General features: G+C 51.2%; 10 protein-coding genes across 10 annotated transcripts; 6 read left to right on the top strand and 4 right to left on the bottom strand.

Moving 5' to 3' along the window:
* Positions 1–812: 812 nt before the first annotated feature.
* Triagg1_3019 (uncharacterized protein) lies at positions 813–1,684 on the top strand (the record flags this gene model as incomplete). The annotated part of the gene is made up of 3 exons (XM_062897266.1): positions 813–863; positions 930–1,373; positions 1,442–1,684. 3 exons carry the CDS (start codon positions 813–815, stop codon positions 1,682–1,684), a joined length of 738 nt encoding a protein of 245 aa, XP_062758086.1.
* A 1,346-nt stretch (positions 1,685–3,030) lies between these two features.
* Positions 3,031–5,353, bottom strand: Triagg1_3018 (uncharacterized protein; the record flags this gene model as incomplete). The annotated part of the gene is made up of 4 exons (XM_062897264.1): positions 3,031–3,306; positions 3,400–3,642; positions 3,706–5,208; positions 5,306–5,353. 4 exons carry the CDS (start codon positions 5,351–5,353, stop codon positions 3,031–3,033), a joined length of 2,070 nt encoding a protein of 689 aa, XP_062758085.1.
* A 609-nt stretch (positions 5,354–5,962) lies between these two features.
* On the bottom strand, positions 5,963–7,139 carry Triagg1_3017 (uncharacterized protein; the record flags this gene model as incomplete). The annotated part of the gene is made up of 3 exons (XM_062897263.1): positions 5,963–6,542; positions 6,614–6,712; positions 6,769–7,139. The coding sequence occupies 3 exons, from the start codon at positions 7,137–7,139 to the stop codon at positions 5,963–5,965; spliced, it is 1,050 nt and encodes a 349-aa protein (XP_062758084.1).
* A 569-nt stretch (positions 7,140–7,708) lies between these two features.
* Triagg1_3016 (uncharacterized protein) lies at positions 7,709–8,839 on the top strand (the record flags this gene model as incomplete). Its single annotated transcript, XM_062897262.1, has 3 exons — positions 7,709–7,873; positions 7,931–8,014; positions 8,075–8,839. 3 exons carry the CDS (start codon positions 7,709–7,711, stop codon positions 8,837–8,839), a joined length of 1,014 nt encoding a protein of 337 aa, XP_062758083.1.
* A 211-nt stretch (positions 8,840–9,050) lies between these two features.
* Triagg1_3015 (uncharacterized protein) lies at positions 9,051–10,054 on the bottom strand (the record flags this gene model as incomplete). The annotated part of the gene is made up of 5 exons (XM_062897261.1): positions 9,051–9,117; positions 9,208–9,271; positions 9,329–9,386; positions 9,457–9,820; positions 9,972–10,054. 5 exons carry the CDS (start codon positions 10,052–10,054, stop codon positions 9,051–9,053), a joined length of 636 nt encoding a protein of 211 aa, XP_062758082.1.
* An 83-nt stretch (positions 10,055–10,137) lies between these two features.
* Triagg1_3014 (uncharacterized protein) lies at positions 10,138–10,601 on the top strand (the record flags this gene model as incomplete). Its single annotated transcript, XM_062897260.1, has 3 exons — positions 10,138–10,140; positions 10,206–10,341; positions 10,411–10,601. 3 exons carry the CDS (start codon positions 10,138–10,140, stop codon positions 10,599–10,601), a joined length of 330 nt encoding a protein of 109 aa, XP_062758081.1.
* Positions 10,602–10,938: 337 nt separating this feature from the next.
* On the bottom strand, positions 10,939–11,236 carry Triagg1_3013 (uncharacterized protein; the record flags this gene model as incomplete). Its single annotated transcript, XM_062897259.1, has 2 exons — positions 10,939–11,141; positions 11,203–11,236. The coding sequence occupies 2 exons, from the start codon at positions 11,234–11,236 to the stop codon at positions 10,939–10,941; spliced, it is 237 nt and encodes a 78-aa protein (XP_062758080.1).
* Positions 11,237–11,562: 326 nt separating this feature from the next.
* Positions 11,563–12,268, top strand: Triagg1_3012 (uncharacterized protein; the record flags this gene model as incomplete). Its single annotated transcript, XM_062897258.1, has 3 exons — positions 11,563–11,602; positions 11,695–11,785; positions 11,971–12,268. The coding sequence occupies 3 exons, from the start codon at positions 11,563–11,565 to the stop codon at positions 12,266–12,268; spliced, it is 429 nt and encodes a 142-aa protein (XP_062758079.1).
* Positions 12,269–16,404: 4,136 nt separating this feature from the next.
* On the top strand, positions 16,405–17,362 carry Triagg1_3011 (transcriptional regulator family: Histone-like TF; the record flags this gene model as incomplete). The annotated part of the gene is made up of 4 exons (XM_062897257.1): positions 16,405–16,632; positions 16,700–16,880; positions 16,951–17,078; positions 17,150–17,362. 4 exons carry the CDS (start codon positions 16,405–16,407, stop codon positions 17,360–17,362), a joined length of 750 nt encoding a protein of 249 aa, XP_062758078.1.
* Positions 17,363–18,693: 1,331 nt separating this feature from the next.
* Positions 18,694–20,760, top strand: Triagg1_3010 (uncharacterized protein; the record flags this gene model as incomplete). The annotated part of the gene is made up of 1 exon (XM_062897256.1): positions 18,694–20,760. One exon carries the CDS (start codon positions 18,694–18,696, stop codon positions 20,758–20,760), a length of 2,067 nt encoding a protein of 688 aa, XP_062758077.1.
* Between the last annotated feature and the right edge of the window lie 520 nt (positions 20,761–21,280).

Genomic DNA, 21,280 nt, shown 5'->3' with positions numbered 1-21,280 from the left:
GATCTGGATGCGGATGTTACCCCGCGAACCCCGCCGCTGTCTATCAAAGTACATGGAAAACACCTTCATGTACCACAGATTGAAGCTTAGGTACATCCCTTGGTATTACTGGGTACCTGGGACGTATAGTAATATCCAACGGGGACGGATACTAACACGAATCACAGCTCCTTCAGTGGACAGCCATTCCCAGGTGTCAATCGATCAAGAAAACTAAATTGCATTGGGCGTGCTAAAGAACCTACTAAAGAACCACATACAGTAAAATGCACGAGGCCCATAGCTTCCAGGTTCTTCAATGGCGCTGCTAGCTCAAACTGGGCTAAAGCTCTGGTCCCATGGAGAAGCTGAATCCACGTCAATTCAATTCCCCCGCACGCACCGCTGGAAGGATTCGGCTTTACAACGGACGGCTACTTTTTGTTTGTTTGCTGCTGGTCACTATATCCACCAATCGTCGGCACGACATGAGATGATGCGTGACATTGCCGTTTGTTTGTCTTAAAGTGCCCGGCTCAAGTTGGTACTAAGCCGCTGCTGCGCACGGAACATTTTGTGTACCTCGAGATCGGGTATAAAGTTACCTTGGGGCGCCTCTAGTGCTGGCGTTCGTGGCTTGTCTGCTAACGATCAGGTTATATCCAGGTATGTGCAAGTACACCCTCCAGAGTGACATCTCTCGCCTGCTTACCTCGACCATTGCCTGATCCATCTAGAGCTTGGGCACCAGAGCTCTTCTTACACTATCAATCTTCTACATCATCTCGTAAACAGAATATAACAATTTTGGATACAATTTTTTTTTTCGCTCCATGGGGTCTCAGGTTCAAGAAGAGCTGACAGTGCTCGTCACTGGATTTCAGGTGCGTCTCATGCCGCCGCATCTCCCCATCAACGCCCAGCACAATATATACTAATCATGTCTCCAGCCTTTCCGGTCAGAATATCCGATCAACCCGTCGTGGGAAATTGCAAGAGCCCTCCCAGAATACCTCCCACCACTGAGGGCCAAGGACCCAAACTCTCGAAATGCCGTCGACATCCCGCCTGTGCGCATTCTGGTGCATCCCGACCCCATCCGAGTCAACTACAAGGTGGTGAGGGAGCTTGTCCCGAACCTGTGGGAAGAGACGTACTTGGGCCGCAAGATTGATGTTGTCATTCACATTGGCATGGCAGGGCCGCGGCTCATGTACCAGATCGAGAGTCGAGGGCATCGTACGGGGTACAAGTCTCCCGACGTTGACGGGAAGCACCTTGACGAGCTCGATGGGAAACGGGACGAAGAGTGGATCTGGCATGATCTCCCGGATGTGTTGAAGACGGACTTGAACATACAGGACATCTGGCAGAGATGGCAGCAGCACAGCTCGGTAAGGATATGAATATTGATGCCCTGGCCTTTGAACGTTGTCATCATTACTGACATGACATTACGCAGAATGACATGGAGCTCCGAATCTCGGACGATGCTGGCCGTTATCTCTGCGACTTCATCTACTATTCAAGCTTGGCAACCTGTTACAAGCAGGACAAGGAGAGGAAGGTGATTTTCTTCCACGTGCCGGCGGATAGCTCTGAAGCCGTGATCAAACAAGGCCAAGAACTGGCCGTTAATCTCATCCGGTCCATTGTGGAAAGCGAAGTTGCCAAGAAGCAGATGGCGACGGAGGCGGCTTCCTAACCTCTTGAGTAGCTATATAAGCTTGGGATTAGCATTTAGTGGTGTTGGTATTGGTATTGGTAATGATATTAGTGCAATGGCGTCGAGGGCTTGTTGGAACGGAGAAAACGAACGCCCTTGGACTGGACTTTTTGGTGTTCTGGGGAAACTGAATGAGGAGGAAGAGTTTAATGCTCATGTTGGTAGCGATATCAGAGACTCATTGAGTCGGAAGGGGGGGATGATGACTCGTTATGGTAATTCGGAGGAAATTGAGTAATTGCTGTTAATTACGAATCGGACTTGCCACCTCACAAATTCTTCGAGAAGGCTCAAGTAAAGATATCAAGGAATCCTTGGAGAAGAATCATGAATAGTAATCAAGAAAGCCCGACATTGAAAAGGAAGACGGCGATGTCTGCAGAAATGGTCGCCGTTCTGGCTTACCAAATCGCTTGTACCTTTGTATCTTGCCCGGGCGGGGCTCGCCGATTTGGTCAGCTTTCCGGCGGGCGATCCGCTCGGCCACCGCGGGCTTTTTTTTGCCGCCTCTACGTTTGTCGTTTTGTTCTTTATCAAGGCCTCTCTTCGTCCTCTTTTTCAGCACTCAACAAATTTAAACAGCTTCATACAGCATTTGTAAACTAGAACATCTTATTTTGCTCATACCCTTTTTCTTTTATCTGCATCAGATCAAGATATAAAAAGGACATCATGTGTCGAAGTGCCACTTGCAACAACTGCCGTAAGCATCCCTCACTCACTCACTACTCCCCTCACTTATACCAAAGATACTGCATTTTTTCTCAGAGAGAGACATTGAATAGGGAATTTATGCTTACGTGCTTGTTCGCTTTAGACAAGGCAACCTGGTGGGGCTGCGGAAGTCACATCCCCGGTGTGCTGGACTCGGTCGATGAGAAGGAGTGGTGTACTTGTGAGCCCAAAGTCGAGAAGAACGGGAAGCAGTATCCTCCCATGGCTGCGTCGCCCAACTGACTAGTTGGATGGATTGCGGGAATGGTGTTATGGGTGAGGGGGAAGACGCCAGTTTGGTCTGCGGAGGGGGTTGTTGAGGCGGATTTACATAAAGAAGAAGGAAAGGGAGGGGGAGGGGAGTGAGGGCGTTGATGAAGGTGGTGTCGAGTTTGTTCCTTTTTTTCTTTAGTGAGTCGTTGTTGGTTGGCGTACATATGGGATGACTGGGATCCCATAGGAGTCATTGAGATGAATGAGCGATAGATGATGGGAAAGGGGGATATCCAAGCTGAAATAGCTCAACACGCTACATACATGTACATGCACTAGCCTCGATCCAAGCCAAACCAACCGCCAAATGCTGTAACAAAAACGCTTTATTCCCCTCTTCACCTCCTCCTTGCACCCCCAACAGCACCGCCGTCTCCCCTCTCTGCAAGACTGACCACCTCTTGAATGCCCGCCGCCTCCTGCTCCTCCTCCAACGCCGTGATTTCCTCGCGGCAGTCCCACCACTTCTCCTCGCTGAGCTCAAACGCCTTGGCCTTGATCTCCTTGACGGCGAGCGTCTCCGGCTGGATGTTCTTCCAGCGGAGGTTGGTCATGAGGATCTCTTGCCACTCTGCGGAAGTGCGGACGAAGAATTCGCGGCGAGACTCGAAGGGCTAGAGTGGGTTGAAATCGTTAGAGATTAGATATTTTCATGGGGGGAAAAGGGGGACTTGGAACAGGGACTGCAATGAATAAAAAAAGCTTACTCTTGGATGTGGTAGGCCATCGTCGACCGATGTGGCGGTTGTTTCGGTTTCTTCTTCTTCCGACGTAATTGACGGCGTAGGTGCCTCGGATGACACCTCGGATACTTCGTCTTGCTTCTTCTTGCGCTTGCTCTCTGAGCGGATCTGCTGCTCTGGTTCATCCTGATCGTCTTCATCATCTTCATCCTCCTCTTCATCTTCGTCTTCCTCGTCCTCGTCGTCCTCATCCTCATCCTCAGACTCCTGAAATATCTCGGTTAGCTCATAATCTTCACACACAACGGCAGTTAATGACCCAAGACTTACAATCCAGTCTTCGACGGGCTTGTTAAAGATCTCCTTGTATCCACCCAGTTTCACTAGATCGATGGCATAAAGATCGTCGAATGTAAACTCCCGGTCCCCCTTTTCATAAGTACCACCGTAAATGAAGAGCACGTCGTTTTGAACCGTCAGCTGGGCGTTGAAGCGCATGTGCGGCGGCTCCATGGACACAGGCATCTCCCTAGTAGGCTTTTCCTCCTCTTCAGGTTCACCGAGCATCTTGTCAAGCTCGATATCGTCAATGTCCTCCAACGAGGTTCCAGCTTGCAGTGCTGCCAGCTGTTTTAGGAGCTCCTCCTCGTTTGCCTGGGCACGGCCACGTCTGCCAACTCGCTGCTCTGGTGCATTCTTCTTCTGTTGGCGTGGCTTACGTGAAACAAGGGGCATGAATCTGTTTCTCTCGATATTCCACGCGAAGAGCTGGTTGAAAAACTCGCTGTCCATGCCCTCTTCGCTTTGCTCAACGTCGTGAACGCCGCCAAAAAGGATGCCACGGCCCTTGTGATATGCCATTGTAGCGCCAGCACGAACAGGGCTGGGTGCGTTTGCTGGCTTCTTTCGCTTTTCCCATCTAACAGCAGGTGGTGCATTCGCATTCGCGTCGGTTGGGGGGAGAGACATCCTAAGGAAGAAGCAATCTTCGTGGACCTTGGGAATGAGGACGTTCTTTTGGCCTTGCGGCTGATTGCCCTTTTTCTGCTTCTTCAGCTGCACTGTGGCCTTGACCCTCGAGTAACCTCCAAAAAGAGAAGCTCCTTGCTCAGAGGGCAGGAAGGTAAAGGAAGAACGGGCGTCGGGCTTGAGCTGGGCGGGTGGAAGAACGGGGCAATGCCAGACATAATTGACAGTGTCGAATATCCACAAGTCAGCCAGATACTTGGTCTGGTTTGATGTGTCCTGGAAACCGCCAAACAAGATAATGTACTGCTTCCAATAAGTCATCCGGTGGCCACTTCGCGCTGGCGGACTCTTATCCTTGCCCTTGACCTCGATCTTGGTCCATTCCCTTGTCGCAGGCTCCAGCCTCCAGAAGTCGGAATAATGGTGGAAAGTGCCCTGCTTTGGCGATGAAAACTCTCCTCCGAAAAGATACACATAGTTTGGATTCGAGGCTCTGGTCCAGGCATGACCAGATCGCGGCAGTGGTGCGTTGGGGGAAGTCACACAGCGCCACTCATCACGGTTGATGTTGTATACGTGCAGGTCATTGTAGAACTGCGCAATCGACCCGTTGAAATACTCTCCTCCAAACAAGAGCAGGCTGTTGCTCTCATGAGGGGAGGCCATGATGGTTGATGCCGCTCGAGGCTTCGGAGGCCCTTCGACAACCGTCTCGGTGATCTTCAGAAACTGCTCCTGCTGGCGGCGATACTCTTCGAGCACCTCATCCAAGTCGACATCCTCGGCATCGCTACCTTCCAGCTTGGCAGTCTTGTTCTTGACCTTTTTCTCACCCTTGCTGGCCTGCTTGGCTGCCTTCTCGGCCTACATAAGCGGTTCGGTCAATACTTGGTTATTTTCTTTTTGGTGAAATTTGGAGGGGTAGTTCTGGGTTGAGATTTTCCCACTCGACGTTTCTCACCTTTTTCGCCTTTTTCGATTCGTTATTTTTCTTTTTATCCTTGGCCATGATTAAGATGTCTTTTTCTATATATATAAAAAGAAATCAGGCGGTATGACCGCACGCTCAGGGAAAGAAACTGAATACAGTCCTGACTTGAGCGGGTCACTCTGGTTGGAAGAGAAGTGGAAAATCCCATCACATACAGTGCGAAAGGGTTTATACATAGACTGTACATTATGTACTAATATTACTGGCTGCGTTTAGTTTCGAAATAAGCTCATGGTTAATTCATCTAAGAAAGTCAATGTAAATGTTTATAAATAGTATATAAAGACGTATTTTCGAGCTTCAATCCAGACACCGATTGCAGCTGCTCATCCATGTGCCCTGGAGAAGACCTATTGCCTCCCGATATAATGTGCAAACACCACTACCTAAATGGGAACGCATAGTTCTCTCATCGGAAATATCTTTAGTCAATCTATACATCATTATAAACTATGATAAACTTGAGAAATAACATAAATCTTCTGTGATTTGGAAAATACAAGTTGCAAATGAGCCCGCTCCAACACGATGCTGCACGCCAACTCATACACTGGGTATAGATTGCAAGTCTCTCGCCTCATTACTGAATACGCTCATTAATCATAGAACAAAGGAAAAGACGAGAGGTCAGTCACTAGATGCTGGCGGTTTCTCTGCCGGGATATAGACGCCCATGGCCTTGCTGGCCCCTTCTGCGCAGTATTGGATAACCTCGAGCTTTTCCCCCTCGGGCGCGAGTTTCGCAATTTGACGAATGTCGCTCGTCCTCGGAAGGAATAGCACATGATCCATTCTCTTATAAGCTTCGTGCAGCTGATTTAGGCTGTATGGCTGCATAGTGCTCAGGTCGAATATCTCATCGGTTCTATACCCAGGGCCTCCCCAAGGAGGGCTGGCAAACACCATCGTGGTCTGTAAATCAACCCTGAGATCTGGATGTAGCTTTTCAGGGTTATTAACCAGCTGATCAAGATACTCAAAGCTGTCACCGAGAATCCAAGTTACTGAATCTGGTTCAACGCCGTAGATCTCGGCATTGTGCTGGGCACACGCAAGAGTTGCAGGATCGCGTTCAATAGCAATTATGCGACTCCATCGCTCTGACAGAGCAAACGCAATGGTATTGCCTCCGGCACCGCTGAACGCATCGATGAGAATGGTCTTTTCTGGGTCGTAATGATCCTCAGAGAGCTCGTACGCAATTTGGCTGGGATGGATGTCAGTGGCGGTACAAAGCAACAATAGAGGCACAGAAAAACATTTAACATCTTAACTTACGTTGCTACAGGCTCCGGGGTAACGCCAAACCAAGCATCATCGGTCATGTGAATTCCATAATCATAGCTCGCGAAGATTGAGTACCGTTGGCTGAAGTATCTGCAGGTTCGATTAGCACTTTGAGGAAAAACGACTCCGCACAACAGGAAACCAACTTCTGAATATCCCAGGGGACTTCGTGTCTGCCTGTATAGTGATGGCATTCATCCGTCAATGGAAGCCTTTCGGCAGGCTTTAGTGAAAAGTTGGAGGGCTCCGTGACTGCACTAGTATCGAGGCGATCCGTATTGATACCATTGGCTACTTGGCCCTCGGTCGCTAATAACTTGGTTAGGTATTGAAAATCAACTCTTGCCTGCGGATGCTGCTCCAGGGCGTTTCTAATGATCTGCCACGCAACCTGGGGCATCTGACGGGCCTGCGGCAAGAGAAGTTGGGCGGTTGGTGCATCCACGTAAGGACCGAGCATATCCCGCGCAAGTTGTTGCTCTATTGCATCCGCGGGCACGTTTTCATCCGCAGACATCTTAGAATGATGGCTTTGAATAAGCCGTGACGAGGCGAACGGGCAGTCGAAGCGGGAGATGCAGCCTCGTTCACGTCAATAAGAAGTCGTTGATGAAGTGTTTGGAAATGTGAGTGAACAAAGCAGGCTGCTTTAAAAAGGGACGAGATTCATGAACTGTCCTAGCTTCCGATGCGATATGAAATAACCTTTGGCGGAGAATTACAGATATCAGCACGTCATATGTCGATTTCTGGGTGTTGTTGATCGGAGAAGAATATCCCATGTACGACGGCAGATGAATTTCAGGACAAGGCTGAGAAATCAGCTGCAATCGGATCCACTTTTGTTTCGCGTTCGATCCTCTAGCGCCTTGGCATTTATGCAAGGCTGACGCCTCAAGGGACAGCTTGCGGCAAGCTCTCTTTGAGTGAGGCCAGACGTCACTCTTCTCTTATCAAGAACTAACTTGGCAGCATCAAACTCACAAAGCGACGCCATTCCTCCGATAGAGCGATAATACAGCTTCATAACTCTAAAACACCCAGATTTAAGCCTCGCACATAAGCGGGGCAACAGTCTCAGTGACCATGTTCAACGCTCTCAACCGGTTCATGTCCCGCCTGGATGGCGATGCCCCGCAACGTCAACACGATCGCGACTCGTTTGGCTTCCAGGTGCTACGAAACACGAACCTCGATCTACCAATTGAGCCCTGGTTTGATTACATTGTTGGAATTAATGGAAGGCCAATTGTATATGCCAATGCCCGGTGCGATTAGCAGGCGATGAGGTGCTGAGACTAGTGGCAGGACAACCCCGACGCGAGCTTGTTTGCGCAGGAGGTTCAGAACTGCGCCGGCGGAACAGTGACGTTTGGATTATGGAGCGCAAAGGTGAGCATCATATACTACGAGCCGCATGAGGAGGGGACGGCGAAATCTGACGTCGCATAGGGCCAACGAATAAGGGAAATGCACATTCCCGTGCCCGTGGATACCGCAGCTCTTGGGCTCTCCCTCCAGTTCGCGCCCATCTCGCTTGCAGCTAATATCTGGCATGTCCTTGACGTCCCGGCTAATTCGCCCGCCGATCTTGCTGGACTACTGCCGTATAGCGACTACATTCTCGGCAGCCCAGAAGGTGCTCTACACGGTGAAAGTGCTCTCGGTGAGCTCGTGGAAGACTTCATTGGACGACCTCTGCGGTTATACGTCTACAACAACGAGTACGACGTATCGCGCGAGGTCACAATACAGCCTAGTCGAAATTGGGGCGGAGATGGGGCTCTGGGATGTACTCTGGGCTACGGAGCGCTGCACCGGCTGCCAGCTCCGTTGAGCGAACCTGTCAATGCCCCTGGCGAGACAATGTTCGATGGCGAGTTTAACGAGAAGAGCGGAGGCGAACTCATCGCGACACAGTCCAGCCCTCCACCGCCCCCAACAGGCGGCGACTTTTTGGTTCCCGCGCAAATAGTCAGTGCGGCGCCAGCGAGTGCGCCTCCACGAGGTGGGACACCGCGAGGTGGAAAGAAGAAAGAACGCCACGCGCCCAACAATTTCATGGATGACTATCTCAAGGAAGAAGAGCAGAAGAGCTTGGCGCTGGATAATGCACCTAAAAGCAAGGGTACAGGTCTACCACCGCCCCCCAAAGGCGCCGGCGGTCCACCAAAAGCCGAGCACAAAGAAGATGCGGTAGATGATGGTGGAGCATGATAAAAAGTCAGATCTCGTCTTGATATAGCTCTGGTAATAAAAACGATTCCCTATTTGTTTGGCTAGGACCAAGTTACTTTTCCCGTATAAGCCTCCCCTCCTCCATGAATAGTAGGTATGATTGGGGAAACTACCATGTATATTTTACGGCTCACAACATGTAGTTTATCAAAACCGCCATTCCACCGCGCATTCTCTGCATGATCGCCGTTTAGTTGATGAAGTTGACGCAGAAGAAATGTAGAATCAGGCTGCAAACAACGTAGTCGGCAAATGCTCTGCGGCCGCAAGTTAGTATGACGAGTTCGATACACCCATATACACATGTCGACGTATATGTCTAGCTTGGTTGGTTGTGGGAATCGTACCGTTCAGGTGATACCTCTGGGAAGTCGCTCTTGTTCGCGGCAGCCGTCTGTATACGCAGCGAAACTACAGCTCCGGTTAGAAACATTGTAATCAACACGGAGAAGCAGCAAAGTTACGAACTCGTCAAAACAAATTGGCCAACGGTGGCTCCAAAACCTGAAAGGAAAGCATTGAACGGCTGCGACGTTGATTAGCAATGTGAATGTGCCCAATGCTTGCAAGCATCCGCGGTTTGCTGGGGGACGCACGTAGTTGCCAGCGAGGATGCAGTAGAGGAATTGCAATGCGCCCACAACAGCGATGAAGACGAGGAAGACGTCGATGAGCTTGGTCCGCTGCGGCGTCTCGTTCATGTAGTGATTGTAGATGTTCTGCAGCACCTTGTCCCAGTTGGCCGGGGCGCTCTTGGCTGCCGGCGCGGAAACGGGCGTCGAGATTGGCGCTGCTCCCACAGGCGCTGGGACAGAGCCCGCCGCCGTGGTGCTGGATTGGCTGGTCGCAGCGGCTGAGGGGGCCGGCTGGGCTGCGTTCTTCTTGGCGGGCATGGCGGGCGATGTTGGACGTTCGTCTGGAGAGGAAACGAGGTTCGTGATGATATCGATCTTCAACTTGCTGGGAAGCACTTAGTGAAGTCGTAGCTTCAATACCTGTTAGGTACTTTGGTACAATTACGGCCACGAAAGCTCCAAGCAGGTCGGCGAGCTGTGATTGGCTCGCAAATCTGGGGGGCGCCTGGCGACCCACTTGCCATCACTTGGATCACGTCAGTTGGTTTGCGGCCTCATTCGACTCCGAGCCCCGATTGGATTCGGGACTTAAAAGGCCGCCAGCTTCTCCATCCGGCATATAAAAGCTGATCTGCGAGGCTTGAATCTCATCAAGATACTCATACATACAACCCGTAGCTTCTCAATACAACGCGATCCATCATGGTACGTCAATCGTGCGCAATGCGTGTCGCGAACTTGGCAAGCTGACACTCCCTCTTTTGCGCCAGTCCAAGACGACGTCTTCCGCGCTGTCAAATGCGTCCTTTGTCCTCGCGGCTCTCACAGCCGGCGGCGGCGCAATTGGCTATGCTAAGACGGGCTCTGTTCCCTCAATTGCCGCCGGCGGTCTCGTTGGTCTCTTGTGTATGTAGTCCATCAATTCCAGCGCCGACCCCAGCACTGGCGTGTTAACCAATCTATGTCTCCTCCTAGACGGTCTCGGCGGATATCGCATTGCCAACGGTCAGCCTTATGGTGTAGAGTTGAGTCTGCTCGCCTCGGTTGTTCTTGGAGCTTCAGCCTTCCCTCGGGCGATCCGCTTGAGGAAACCTGTGCCCATTTTCCTCAGCATCCTGTCCGCCTACGGTCTCTTCACCTTTGGCACTGCCCTGCGCAAGGCTTAATTGAAGACGGAGAGAATTTCTGCGTATTTTTGTATTGGTGGATATGTAGCTGATAATAACCTCAGCCGTTTGACAGTCCCATATCAAGGCTTTCTTTCTTTCAAGCAGCGTCCTGGGTCCATCGGCTGTCTTGCGTTGCGCTCCATGCGAATATATATGTACATTGACAAGACGTAGCGCCTATCTCCCGGATGCCCGTCTTATTCCCCAACGCCGGTCATGAATGATACTAGATGGTGATATTGTACAAGATAACAAGATAAAAGGTATTGGAACGTAGGAATGAGTCGAGAATGCGGTGAAATGGAGAGAATTCTGGTGCGCACACAAGTATCTCTTAGAGACCAAGCGCCCGCTGTTCTTCCTTGATCCTATCCCGCTTTGCCCTCGCAGCGGCCCTGTTATCGTCTTGTACTTTGGAGCGCTGCTGTCGCAGACACTTGTCTACCAAGTCTTTTGCATCGTTGCAGGCGCCTGCAGCTTTGTGCATGAAACCCTTTGCATGGCATTCTTCGAGAGCGGCGATGACCTCCTGGCATGCTGGACACCTCAGTTAGACCAATGGAGGAAGAAACGGTGTTGTAAGAGACATGTGGCGTACCCATGGCATTCTGTGTGTGTAGATGAGGATGCATTTTTCGTTTATGTGGAGAGCAAGACGGTGGAATTGCAGATTTCGTTTCAACAAAAATGATCGGGCAATTATTTCATCAGCAGATGTTGCATCTAGAAAAAAGCTTGGACCATACAGGCAATGATTAGGCGTTGCCTCTAGCGGGGGGTTTCCGCTAATAGCTGCCGCTCACAGTGCCGGGAATCAACCGATGCCCACGTCGATAGCAATCAAATGGCCTACAGCCACAGAAACTCTCCACTGCCTCAACATCTCACATAGTGAATCGCAGGGATAGCTGGCCCTTCTCTTACAGCCTCTCTATATTCTTCTTTCACAGCGGCGGCCATGGCGTCATCACAACAGCTTCCCGTGAGGAAGCAACAGGGTACGTGCCCACTACACGGGCATTCCATTCCTGCGCTTGCTGTCATCCCCTCCTTTGTCATCTCGATCTCACGTTGCTTACCATTTTCATAGACCTTCAGACCACTTACTCCAACTACAAGAACACACTGCAGCAGATTGCCTCAAAAATCGGTGATATTGAGCAGGAGGCAGAAGAACACAAGTTCGTTCTTCCTTTTTTTTTTTTCGTCAATCCCTCGTTTGCTAATTCTTTTGGTCTTTTTCCGTCGTGGGATATCAAACCCCCACGCTTTCAAGCCATGTTTCACCTCTTCCCTGTCTACGCCGCCCATTTTCAGCCTCAGCGTGACCCAATGTATCACACCGCTAATTCGGCGACTATTCTAGGCTTGTACTTGAGACTTTGGAGCCTCTTTCGGGGGATCGAAAGTGTTTCCGTTTGATCAACGGAGTGCTCGTGGAGAGGACGGTCAAGGATGTCGTGCCAGCACTCAAGACAAACCAGGAGGGACTGAAGAAAGTCCTCGATGATTTGGTTAAACAGTACAAAAACAAGCAAGATGAATTAGACAAGTGGAAGGTTCGTATTCAACCTGTCCAAATCCTTTTCAAGGTTCAACGGAAAGCTAACCTCTCTTTGCCAAACCAACAGAAGAAGAACAATGTTCAGGTAGTACAGCAATGAGGTACACAACAAACTATGTCATCTGATAGGAGAAAAAAAATTGGAAAAACTTCTTGGGGCCAAGCAAAAGCCCAACCGTTTGATGAGGCGGCGGGATATGTGGATTCTATCATCAGTCCTCAGTTGCGAATGCACCTCCATCTGTTTCATTTTGCTTTCCTCGTCAGCATACAGCTGCCTATGCCACACCATCCAGCTCTACGTGGCCATTCCCCTGAACGGCGCAGAGACAGAGCCTTGGCATTCGAATGGTCCTTTATGCCTGGTTGTTCAGCCGCTCGGAATTCATCCTTCTGCTGATGGTGCTTCAGAGCCCAACTGCATGCAGCCTCCACCTTGCCGTATCCGCACCTTAGGCCACACACAGCGTGTGAGAATTAATTACAGTGATGCAAACAGGGGTCCGTCTGTGCGATTCGGCGTGTCTTTCAATATATGGATTCCCAACAATCGGAGTCTCAGGGGAGGTCTAGATGCGTACAAATCACTTTACATTGCCGCAGCCCAATCGGAACGTTTCGCCAGTGTCAGCCGCACTATATGCTATATCACATCGAAGAGTGCGTTCATCACCGAGTGCGAAGCCAGCATTTGCCTACGCATGTGGCATCCCTCTCGGAGATTTCATCACCACAGCATATGCTGCGTAGCTCTCGAGATGCGACTTCACACTGCCAAGTGGCAAGCCGTGATGACAACACTTCATCTAACGGATTCCAGGGTAGTAGCCACCCTCCATCAACCTCATCGATATTGGAGAATCACACAGCTTACACATCAGAATCTCTAAAGAACATACATGGGGACCCATCTGCAGGTTGTCAAGCCGGCTTAATGGAGGGGTGGGATGCTCACTACATCTCATCCCCCCTCCTTATGGCTCGTATGTTCGCTCGTGACACCACCCCTAGAGCCGTCTTGTTCATGAAAGAAGCGTGGAATCATTTCTGGAATGTTACGTCGCCAGACTAGAGTGGGACGAAGAGGCCCAGAAGCAAATAAGAGGAGAGATATGAAGCCGCTAGATATGCATTCATTGACGACTACTACTTACACCTTGTGTACCTTGAACGCTCACGAAAAGCTACTATATGGCTAGTAGCGGCTACGGACATGAAACGATTTCTGCGAACTGCAAACTGTGGATGCCCGGGTTGCTTACTTTGTGCGAGTGTTGAAACCCGTCTCCATGTCACGATGACACTTACCGCCATTATGCATTGCTCGCATCTGTCATGCAGCCCGCCAGCGACTGGGGGGAAACATGAGAACACGGAGTGGTGTTTGTAACTTTCTTGTTCCTCACACGCACAAATTAGACAGAGGGCGAGTCGATCAAAGCCGGCAAATACCACCAATTCTCGTACATGCGCGGCGAGAGCTACTACACATCAAATGGGCCTAGCTTGCCTGCAGGATCCAACCCCAACAAGTGAAAGCTCGCGGGCGGGTGAGGATTGAACTTGGACGCATCGAGGAAACGGATGTTTATGCGCATGTTTGTGCTTCATGCCCAAGCCGGGTGCAGCTGGGCTTCAAGCCAGCTCAGCACCCATCCATCCATCCATCCATCCATCCCATCAAGCAAGCCCGCCATCCTTCCGTCTAGCCATGCGCAGGGACAAGGGCAGAATGGGAGGGCGAGGGACGTTTGGGCTCGCTACCCAATCAACCTGCGGACCGCCGGCAGCTCAGGGGCGCCGTTTCGAAGTGCTTAGACGGAGCGAAATGCCGTCTTTTCAGAGGTTACCGCGGGATGCATGTTGCCGTCTCTGGCGGAGCTGTGCCTGGAGCGAAATGAGAATCAGAGAACCAACAGAGGGGCCTATTCGCAGCGCCAACGTCACCATTGGCCCAAACAACTGCCCAATGCCCGAGAGGTTGTCGAGAGCCAGGCCGTGGTTCGTTCCCGCCCGGCGTCGGTCACCAGCCAACCACTGGGCAGACTTGAAATGCGGCCCAATGACTTGACAACTCGTTTTTTGGGGGGGCCGACTTTTCAGCCACCGGGTTCCTGAGGAGAGGCTTGCCTTAGCGGCGTCTGGCCATGGCCTGCGATCCATTGTCAAATGAGCAACTGCAGTAGCCCACCATCCCGGTACCGTCTTCGTGGGCTGTCGTTTGCGACGACGACGTCACAGCCACGAGGCTGACCATGCTTGTATCACGGCATATCGCAGGACAGGGGGAGCTGGTACAAGTGCACCGGGCCTGTTTTCGCTGCGCCAGGGCAAGGGGGAGGGCTCTCGCTGGCTGCTAGACTCTGTTCAAGATGCCATTGATGCCTTTTTATTTTCTCCCGATGCAGGAATATCATCCGAAGGTCTTTTAGCTGATGCCACCAAGAGGACGCCGCGGATAGCTGCTGTAACACACCGCCTCTGATGCCTTGGTACAACCATCTGGCCCCCCCTTGGGAGTTTTAGCCCAGCAAAAGACGCACTTGGGACGAGGATCATCAATCGTAGGGTGATGTTGGCCGTGGTCAAAGGCTCACATGAGGCATTCTAAACCAGAATCATGGCGAGCCGGGGTGTGCGGATTGAGTGGTCTGGTGATTTGAGCGCATACATATGCGGTGGGCCTTTTTGGTTACTTTTTTAAATAGGATTTTCTCGTAATGGAGAATGCTGCTGCAAATGCCAACCCGTAGTTGGTACAATTATCATACAGATGGATGCCACGCTTACAAGAGCTGCTAACTATAGTACTTGTTCCCTGGATAGGTAATTGATGGCAGCATTAGTACTAATGGAGGACCGATGTTAGTACCAGTAGTCTTGCAGCTGATGCTATCACCACTTCTCAGGCAATATCTGTAGGTAGCATCATACTAAGCCGGTAGTAGATCGTGTCGCATGTCCCAAGAGCCACCAGGTACCTCTGCTCGGTAAGTGGTCAACATCGAAACGTTTGAACGGCCCCAAACATACTGAACGATACCAATCAAGCAAGTAACCGGGTACTGTCAGCTTCAGCTCCAGATACCCGCCCTGCTAGTGCAGATCGAGCTGCCCAAGGTAGCTTTGCTGCTGGGCAACAACCACCCACTCGCTGGCGGTACCACTGCCCGCGCCGCAGTATGAGGCGGTACCTCGAGCCTTTGTTTCCCCCCTCTATCGATAAAGCTGCAAAAGGCTGTCACTGCAGCGCTGCCCATCCAGAGACACTGCCTTAGTACCGGGCTAGCTGCGCAAAGTACCGCGCTACCTGCCCGCCAGGTTCCCGCTGTTATTTCGGCCGACAACACCGCGCTGCTGTCCACCACTAGCCTCGTCCTCTCTTTTTCCTCTTTCTTTGCACTCCACATTCACATTCACACTTATGCACCCACGCCAGCCGCAGAGCAAACAGCGCAATACACCCTCGTGAGACGCTTCCCAGACTCCCCCCCGCGAGCCTCCTGTTCTGACCTCGAACCAGTCGCCTTACGACCCGGAACCCTGCGCGACCGTGTAACTTGGCCGCGCCACCAATCCGTCCCAAGAGCCGTTTGCACGCGAAGACCTCGTCTGTTGTCCAAGGCGCACCCCCGTCGACGTTGTCATTGTCACTGCCTGTTGTTCGAGCTGTGAATCCTCGAATCCGCCTGGCCATTGCCGTAGCCAGAGCCAGAGAGACCCGTCAGCAGCTGAGAAAAGCCAGTGCCAGTGCTTGATTCGCTCACGCCCTCGTAGCAGCGCTGCCTCTGCTTGGACAGAGCTTTGTTGTTTTGCTCCCCAATCGTATCGACTGGAAGCTCTTTACGACTGCGGACCTACTGCGGACCCTTAATTTTTTTTTTTTTTTTTTTTTTTTTTACCAAGGCCACCCCTCCCCCTCCGGCCTTTCCCCCTCCAACCAGGGATATTCTCTCCCAACCGGCTTGCCAGCCCATACATACATACGCCAAGCGGGCGTCATAGGTCCTGTGTCGTCCAGCCAGGGCAGACCCAACCTGCCGCGACCTAGATCCCTCGCGTTTTGTCACGATTGACGCATCTTTTCGCACTGCACACACCCCTCTCGACGTATCGGGCAAGCCTCTGCTACCTCTGCGACGTGGCCAGGGGGACACATCATCGCGAAACCTACCGAAGCTGTGCCAACCCGAAGATTTTACAAAAGACGCTAGCAGCCGCTGCAGGTAGCCAAATATGTCCGACTCCCCTCAATCTCCTCCAAAGGATGTCGACCAAGGTGCACAGTCACCCGACGAGGAAGGACAAATGAATGATAACCAGGAACCCCACTCGGCCGGAGGGACTGGCTATGAGTTTGAAGGTGTCAAGGAGCAAGACCGGTGGTTGCCTATAGCCAATGGTATGTCCTCATCGTCCCCCCTTCGGCGCCATTCTCGAATCATGATTGCTTGCCGCATGTGTGTGAGCTGCTCGCTTTTCTCAGCCTCGCATATTCCCTATGCCTCACCATTTGTTTCCTAATGTGCAGGAGACGCCGCGCGCCTCCAAGGCCGACAAATCCGATGAGCTAGATGCTAACATCCGCAACTTTGCTCCAGTCGCCCGAATCATGAAGAATGCCCTACCTGACAACGCCAAGATTGCGAAAGAGGCCAAAGAGTGCATGCAGGAGTGTGTTAGCGAGTTCATCTCCTTCATAACCAGCGAAGGTATGTCTGGGTTTTGGGCTTTGTCTCATGGAGAGCGCGCCTTTGCGTATGCTGACTTGTCTTGCCTCAGCCTCGGAGAAATGTCAGCAAGAAAAACGCAAGACAGTCAACGGAGAAGACATTTTGTTTGCCATGACTTCACTGGGTTTCGAGAACTATGCGGAGGCTCTAAAGGTCTATCTCTCAAAGTACCGTGAGGTAAGAAAGAGTTCACACCATGAACCCCTCTCAATTTTGTTTCTCTTTCTAACAAGGCGATGGAAAAATAGCAACAAAATCAATCGAACCGTGATCGTGTCCTAGAGAACAACAACTGGGGCGGCGCAATGATCCCGGGTGCCGAAAAGACTGAGCCAGGCACAACGAGTGCCGATTATGCACCCCCCGAGGGAACGAATCCTGCCGAAGGGGGCGCCGATCCGAACTACATGTATACTTCTCATGCCGGTCACAACGGAGCTGGTGCTGGCGAGAGTTATTAGGAGGATTCGCCGGCCGACAGCCTCCGTGAACTGAAGACGGCAAGGTCTGGTACCTCAACCCCTTCCAGTGAGCCTGGTACCTCAACCCCTCCCGGTGAGCCTGGCACAAGGGGGCCGTCGATCTCTTCCAAAATCTCTCCCGATTCGCCGGCCATGCCTCTCGACCCTCGCCTCGAAATAAAAAGTACCAGTGCTTGATCATTTGACTTGGGGCAATAACATTACCAGTATACTTGAAGTTGGAAAGGATGGGGCAAGAACAAGGAGAGAAGGGGCGTGAAAGAATTCCAACTCTCTCTAAGGCGAATGCATGGGCTTAACTTTGTTTTCTTTTTTTTTATATTTCTTTAGTTCTTGGGCTTCAGCTACAGATGATTGTTCAGACAGGTAGATTCTCCCTCGAAGCTTGACCTGTCGACTCAGGAGCGGCCCTGGGATACGATATACATCTTTCTCGGCAGCAGGGAATTCAGGACTTTTCCAAGCAGGATAACGGATTATGCATGGGGTCCAGACTGTGGGTTACGGAGTTGGAATATTCGATACGAGTTTACTACTACTATATGCTAGTACTATCAAGAGTTTAGTGCTACTGGGTATATTCATTTTACATCAACCGTCATTTGTCTTTTTATGTTCCAGGTTGTCATGTGAATTGCGATTGCTACCATGACGACGCAACTGGAGTAGCCACTGGCGACGCCTCCATTTGAGTGATGAATGACTCTTACATAGTCAAGTGATACTGCATTGAGGTGGCGTCAGTGGGATTCCATGGAATGCATGCATGGCTGGAAATGCTGTCGATTTTGATGTGTTACGGCTTTCATCTCACATCCTGTCAAGCCTTACAAGTACGCCTTCGTCATTGTCCAACAAAGGCGCTTCGCAAAGGCAAAAGAATATTCCGAATGACGCACGGACCACTCTTGCTGCCTAAGCCAACTTGGTTGCGAGGCACGTGCGGGGTCCCCACTTGATTGAAAATCTTCCCTGACGCATATTAATGTGCAGGAAAAAAATAATCCATGTCCCAGCATTGACGCCGTCACTCTCTCCGCAGCATCATTCAACCACATTATTCGAATCGACGGCTATTTCGCATTTCTACAGCTGGAGCCCAAGCCATGTGCTTGCGCTTATCCGAAAGACTGATTGTGGTTTTTTAAGTGCTCCGTAGCTTGAGTATGAAGGGACTTGGCAACCGCAGAGAACAGCCTTTTTCTTTCATCGCTGCATTCCCGTAACGGACGCCGCGAGACTCGCCATCAATCTTGCTAGCATCCTATCTTTGCGCTCTTCATTATCATCGGTTAGCGATATTGCCATCCATGCGACCATTTATTTCAACCCCAAGAACCCTCCCCGGTACTTTGCCTAGGAGCGCTCCTCCGGTCAAATCCATACTCAAGCCTGCTTCAGCTCTTGGCCGCAGGAAGGACCAGCACGACGCGCCCAGCGAGGGCTCAGAGGCCCAGGAAGCTTCCAGAAAGCGCCGCAAGGTGTTCTTCGACGACATAAAGAATGTGACGTACGAGGTCGGCCGGCGAACAATGGACGAAGTCAAGTTAGAAGTGCGCATGGCGCTGGAGGCCCACCTCCGAGGAGACGACGGCCAGTACGACGGACTGAAAGAGATGTTCGCCAACGATAAGAAGAGATACCTACCGCCGGTGGTGGGAGAAGAGGATGATACGCTGAAGCCTCACGAGCTGCAAGTTTACCTGATGGCTCTGACTGGCTGCATCCCAATTCTGAAGAGCAAGGACTGCAATGGCCTGGTCAAGGTCATTCTCAACTGCTCTTGGTTGGGGCGAGATGCCGCCTTTGTCAAAGTGTTTACGCACTTCCTAGCCGCGCTGGTCAGTGCTCAGGGATCCTACCTCAACCAAGTCTTGACCATGATCGTGGACAAGTTCCACGACACTCGCCCGTCCTCATGGCGAGTTCCCGATTTCCCCGACATCAGCCGCGACACGATGCGAGAGAGGCTGCATTCGACCTTGCAATACCTTCTCAAGATGTTTCCAGCCGCCGTTGGAGTGCTAGAAAACCTGCTAAGAAGCAAGTTCCCGTTCCTCGACGATTCGATGAGAGTCCACATGGCCTATATCCACAATCTTCTCCAGGTCAAAGAATACGTGCCCGACTTGCAGGATGACATTTTCGACATGATACTAGATCGCGTTGTTAAAATTGACTCACAGATGCAGTTGGATTTAGAAGACACGGACGATGATATCACTGCCGCCGTCATGTACGCGCTGCGCGAGAACCCTCAAGAAGAGACAGGCAGCTGGGAAGACGAGGCAGATGATGACAGCGATACCGAGTCCGTCGATAGCGACGACGTAGATTATGACCAAGAGGCCGTCCGAATCAAGACTCTGAAAGACAGCGTGGAGAAGATGGACTCGATGCTTGATACCCTATTCGAAGTCTACACGCCGCACTTTGCAAACCCTGGGTCAGACAAGGCGTTTGACATGTTCATCGTCATCCTGCGCGAGTTTGACCAAATGGTCTTGCCGACGTACAAATCACGGCATACGCAGTTCCTCATCTTTCACTTTGCACAGCAGCACGAGCGGCTTACGGACGCGTTCTGCGGTCAGCTTATTGCCAGCGCCTTCCAGAGCAACACGCCGAATATTTTGAAACAGGCTGCCGCCGCCTACCTGGCAAGCTTTGTCGCCCGAGGGGCGCTCGTGCCGCGCAGCCTGGTGCGCACCATCTTTATGCTGTTGATCCATCATCTGGACCAGTACCGCAGGAAATACGAGCCCCTCTGCCGCGGTCCGGACCTCAAGCGCTTTCACCCTTACTACAGCCTTCTGCAAGCCACCCTCTACATTTTTTGCTTCCGTTGGCAAGACTTGATCGTGTCTGCTCCCGAGTTTGTCGACCCCGAAGACCCAGCATCCTATATTGGCCAGGATCTCGAGTGGATTGGCACGACGAGAAAGGATCTTTCAACCCACATCTTTGGCAAGCTCAACCCGCTCAAGGTGTGCGCGCCCGTCATTGTCGATGAGTTTGCTAAGCTGGCACACCGACTCAACTTTATGTACGCGTATCCGTTGATTGAAAGCAACAAACGCATCCGGTTGACACAGTTCTTGTCGTCGACTTACTCTACCGGAGGTGCCCTCAGAGATTCTGGCTTCGATACTCAAGAGGAAAGCTTTCACCAGCTTGACCCCTATTTCCCGTTTGACCCATACCAGCTACCAGTGAGCAAACGGTGGTTAGCGGACGACTATGTGCATTGGAAAGCAGTCCCCGGCTTGAATGCGGAAGACGACGAAGAAGACAGTGACGATTTCGACGAGGAGGAAGATGACGAAGAGCTTAACGAAGGCACCGCAACCGATAGCGACGGCGGGGAGTCTGAGTAAGACGGCGACGATTAGATAAGAAAGACGGATATACAAAAGCAGTGTGTGTTTGTGTGTATGGCCGAGAATTCTTATTTGGAATTGTTTTCGCATCTCTCGTTCTGATCTACTGGTTTTTGGAACGACCAGGGGGAGGAGGCCGGGATCATGCCGATGTGCAAAAGTGCATTTGGACCTTGGGCGTTGGGTTGCTTTGATTGTTTCATTATTAGCGAGGAGTTTGGCAAAAGGAACAACCTTTGCTTGTTATCGGCTTTGATTTGAGAGCTACCATGTATACAGCGGCTGTAGGTATGTAGGATTGAGAGCGGGTCGTTGAATTTAAAGTTCGTTGTCCTGGTAAAACTATGCCGATTGCCGTGATGTGATTTCATGTTGCTATTTCCCTCATGAAGTAAGCATTTATAACCTATTAGGAAGATGTTTGGATGCGCTGCGACGCCGTGGGGATTGCGGGCATGCAAGTGAATTTGAAATAATCAAGTAAGGAGTATAAGTATTTGAAATAATTTGATAACAG

The sequence above is a fragment of the Trichoderma aggressivum genome (genome assembly GCF_033847375.1).
Source record: "Trichoderma aggressivum f. europaeum strain CBS 100526 chromosome Unknown scaffold_008, whole genome shotgun sequence".
In the NCBI taxonomy this organism is placed as follows: Eukaryota; Fungi; Ascomycota; class Sordariomycetes; order Hypocreales; family Hypocreaceae; genus Trichoderma; species Trichoderma aggressivum.
The sequence above is the reverse complement of the archived record's forward strand: the minus strand, read 5'-3'. Positions and strand labels throughout refer to the sequence as shown.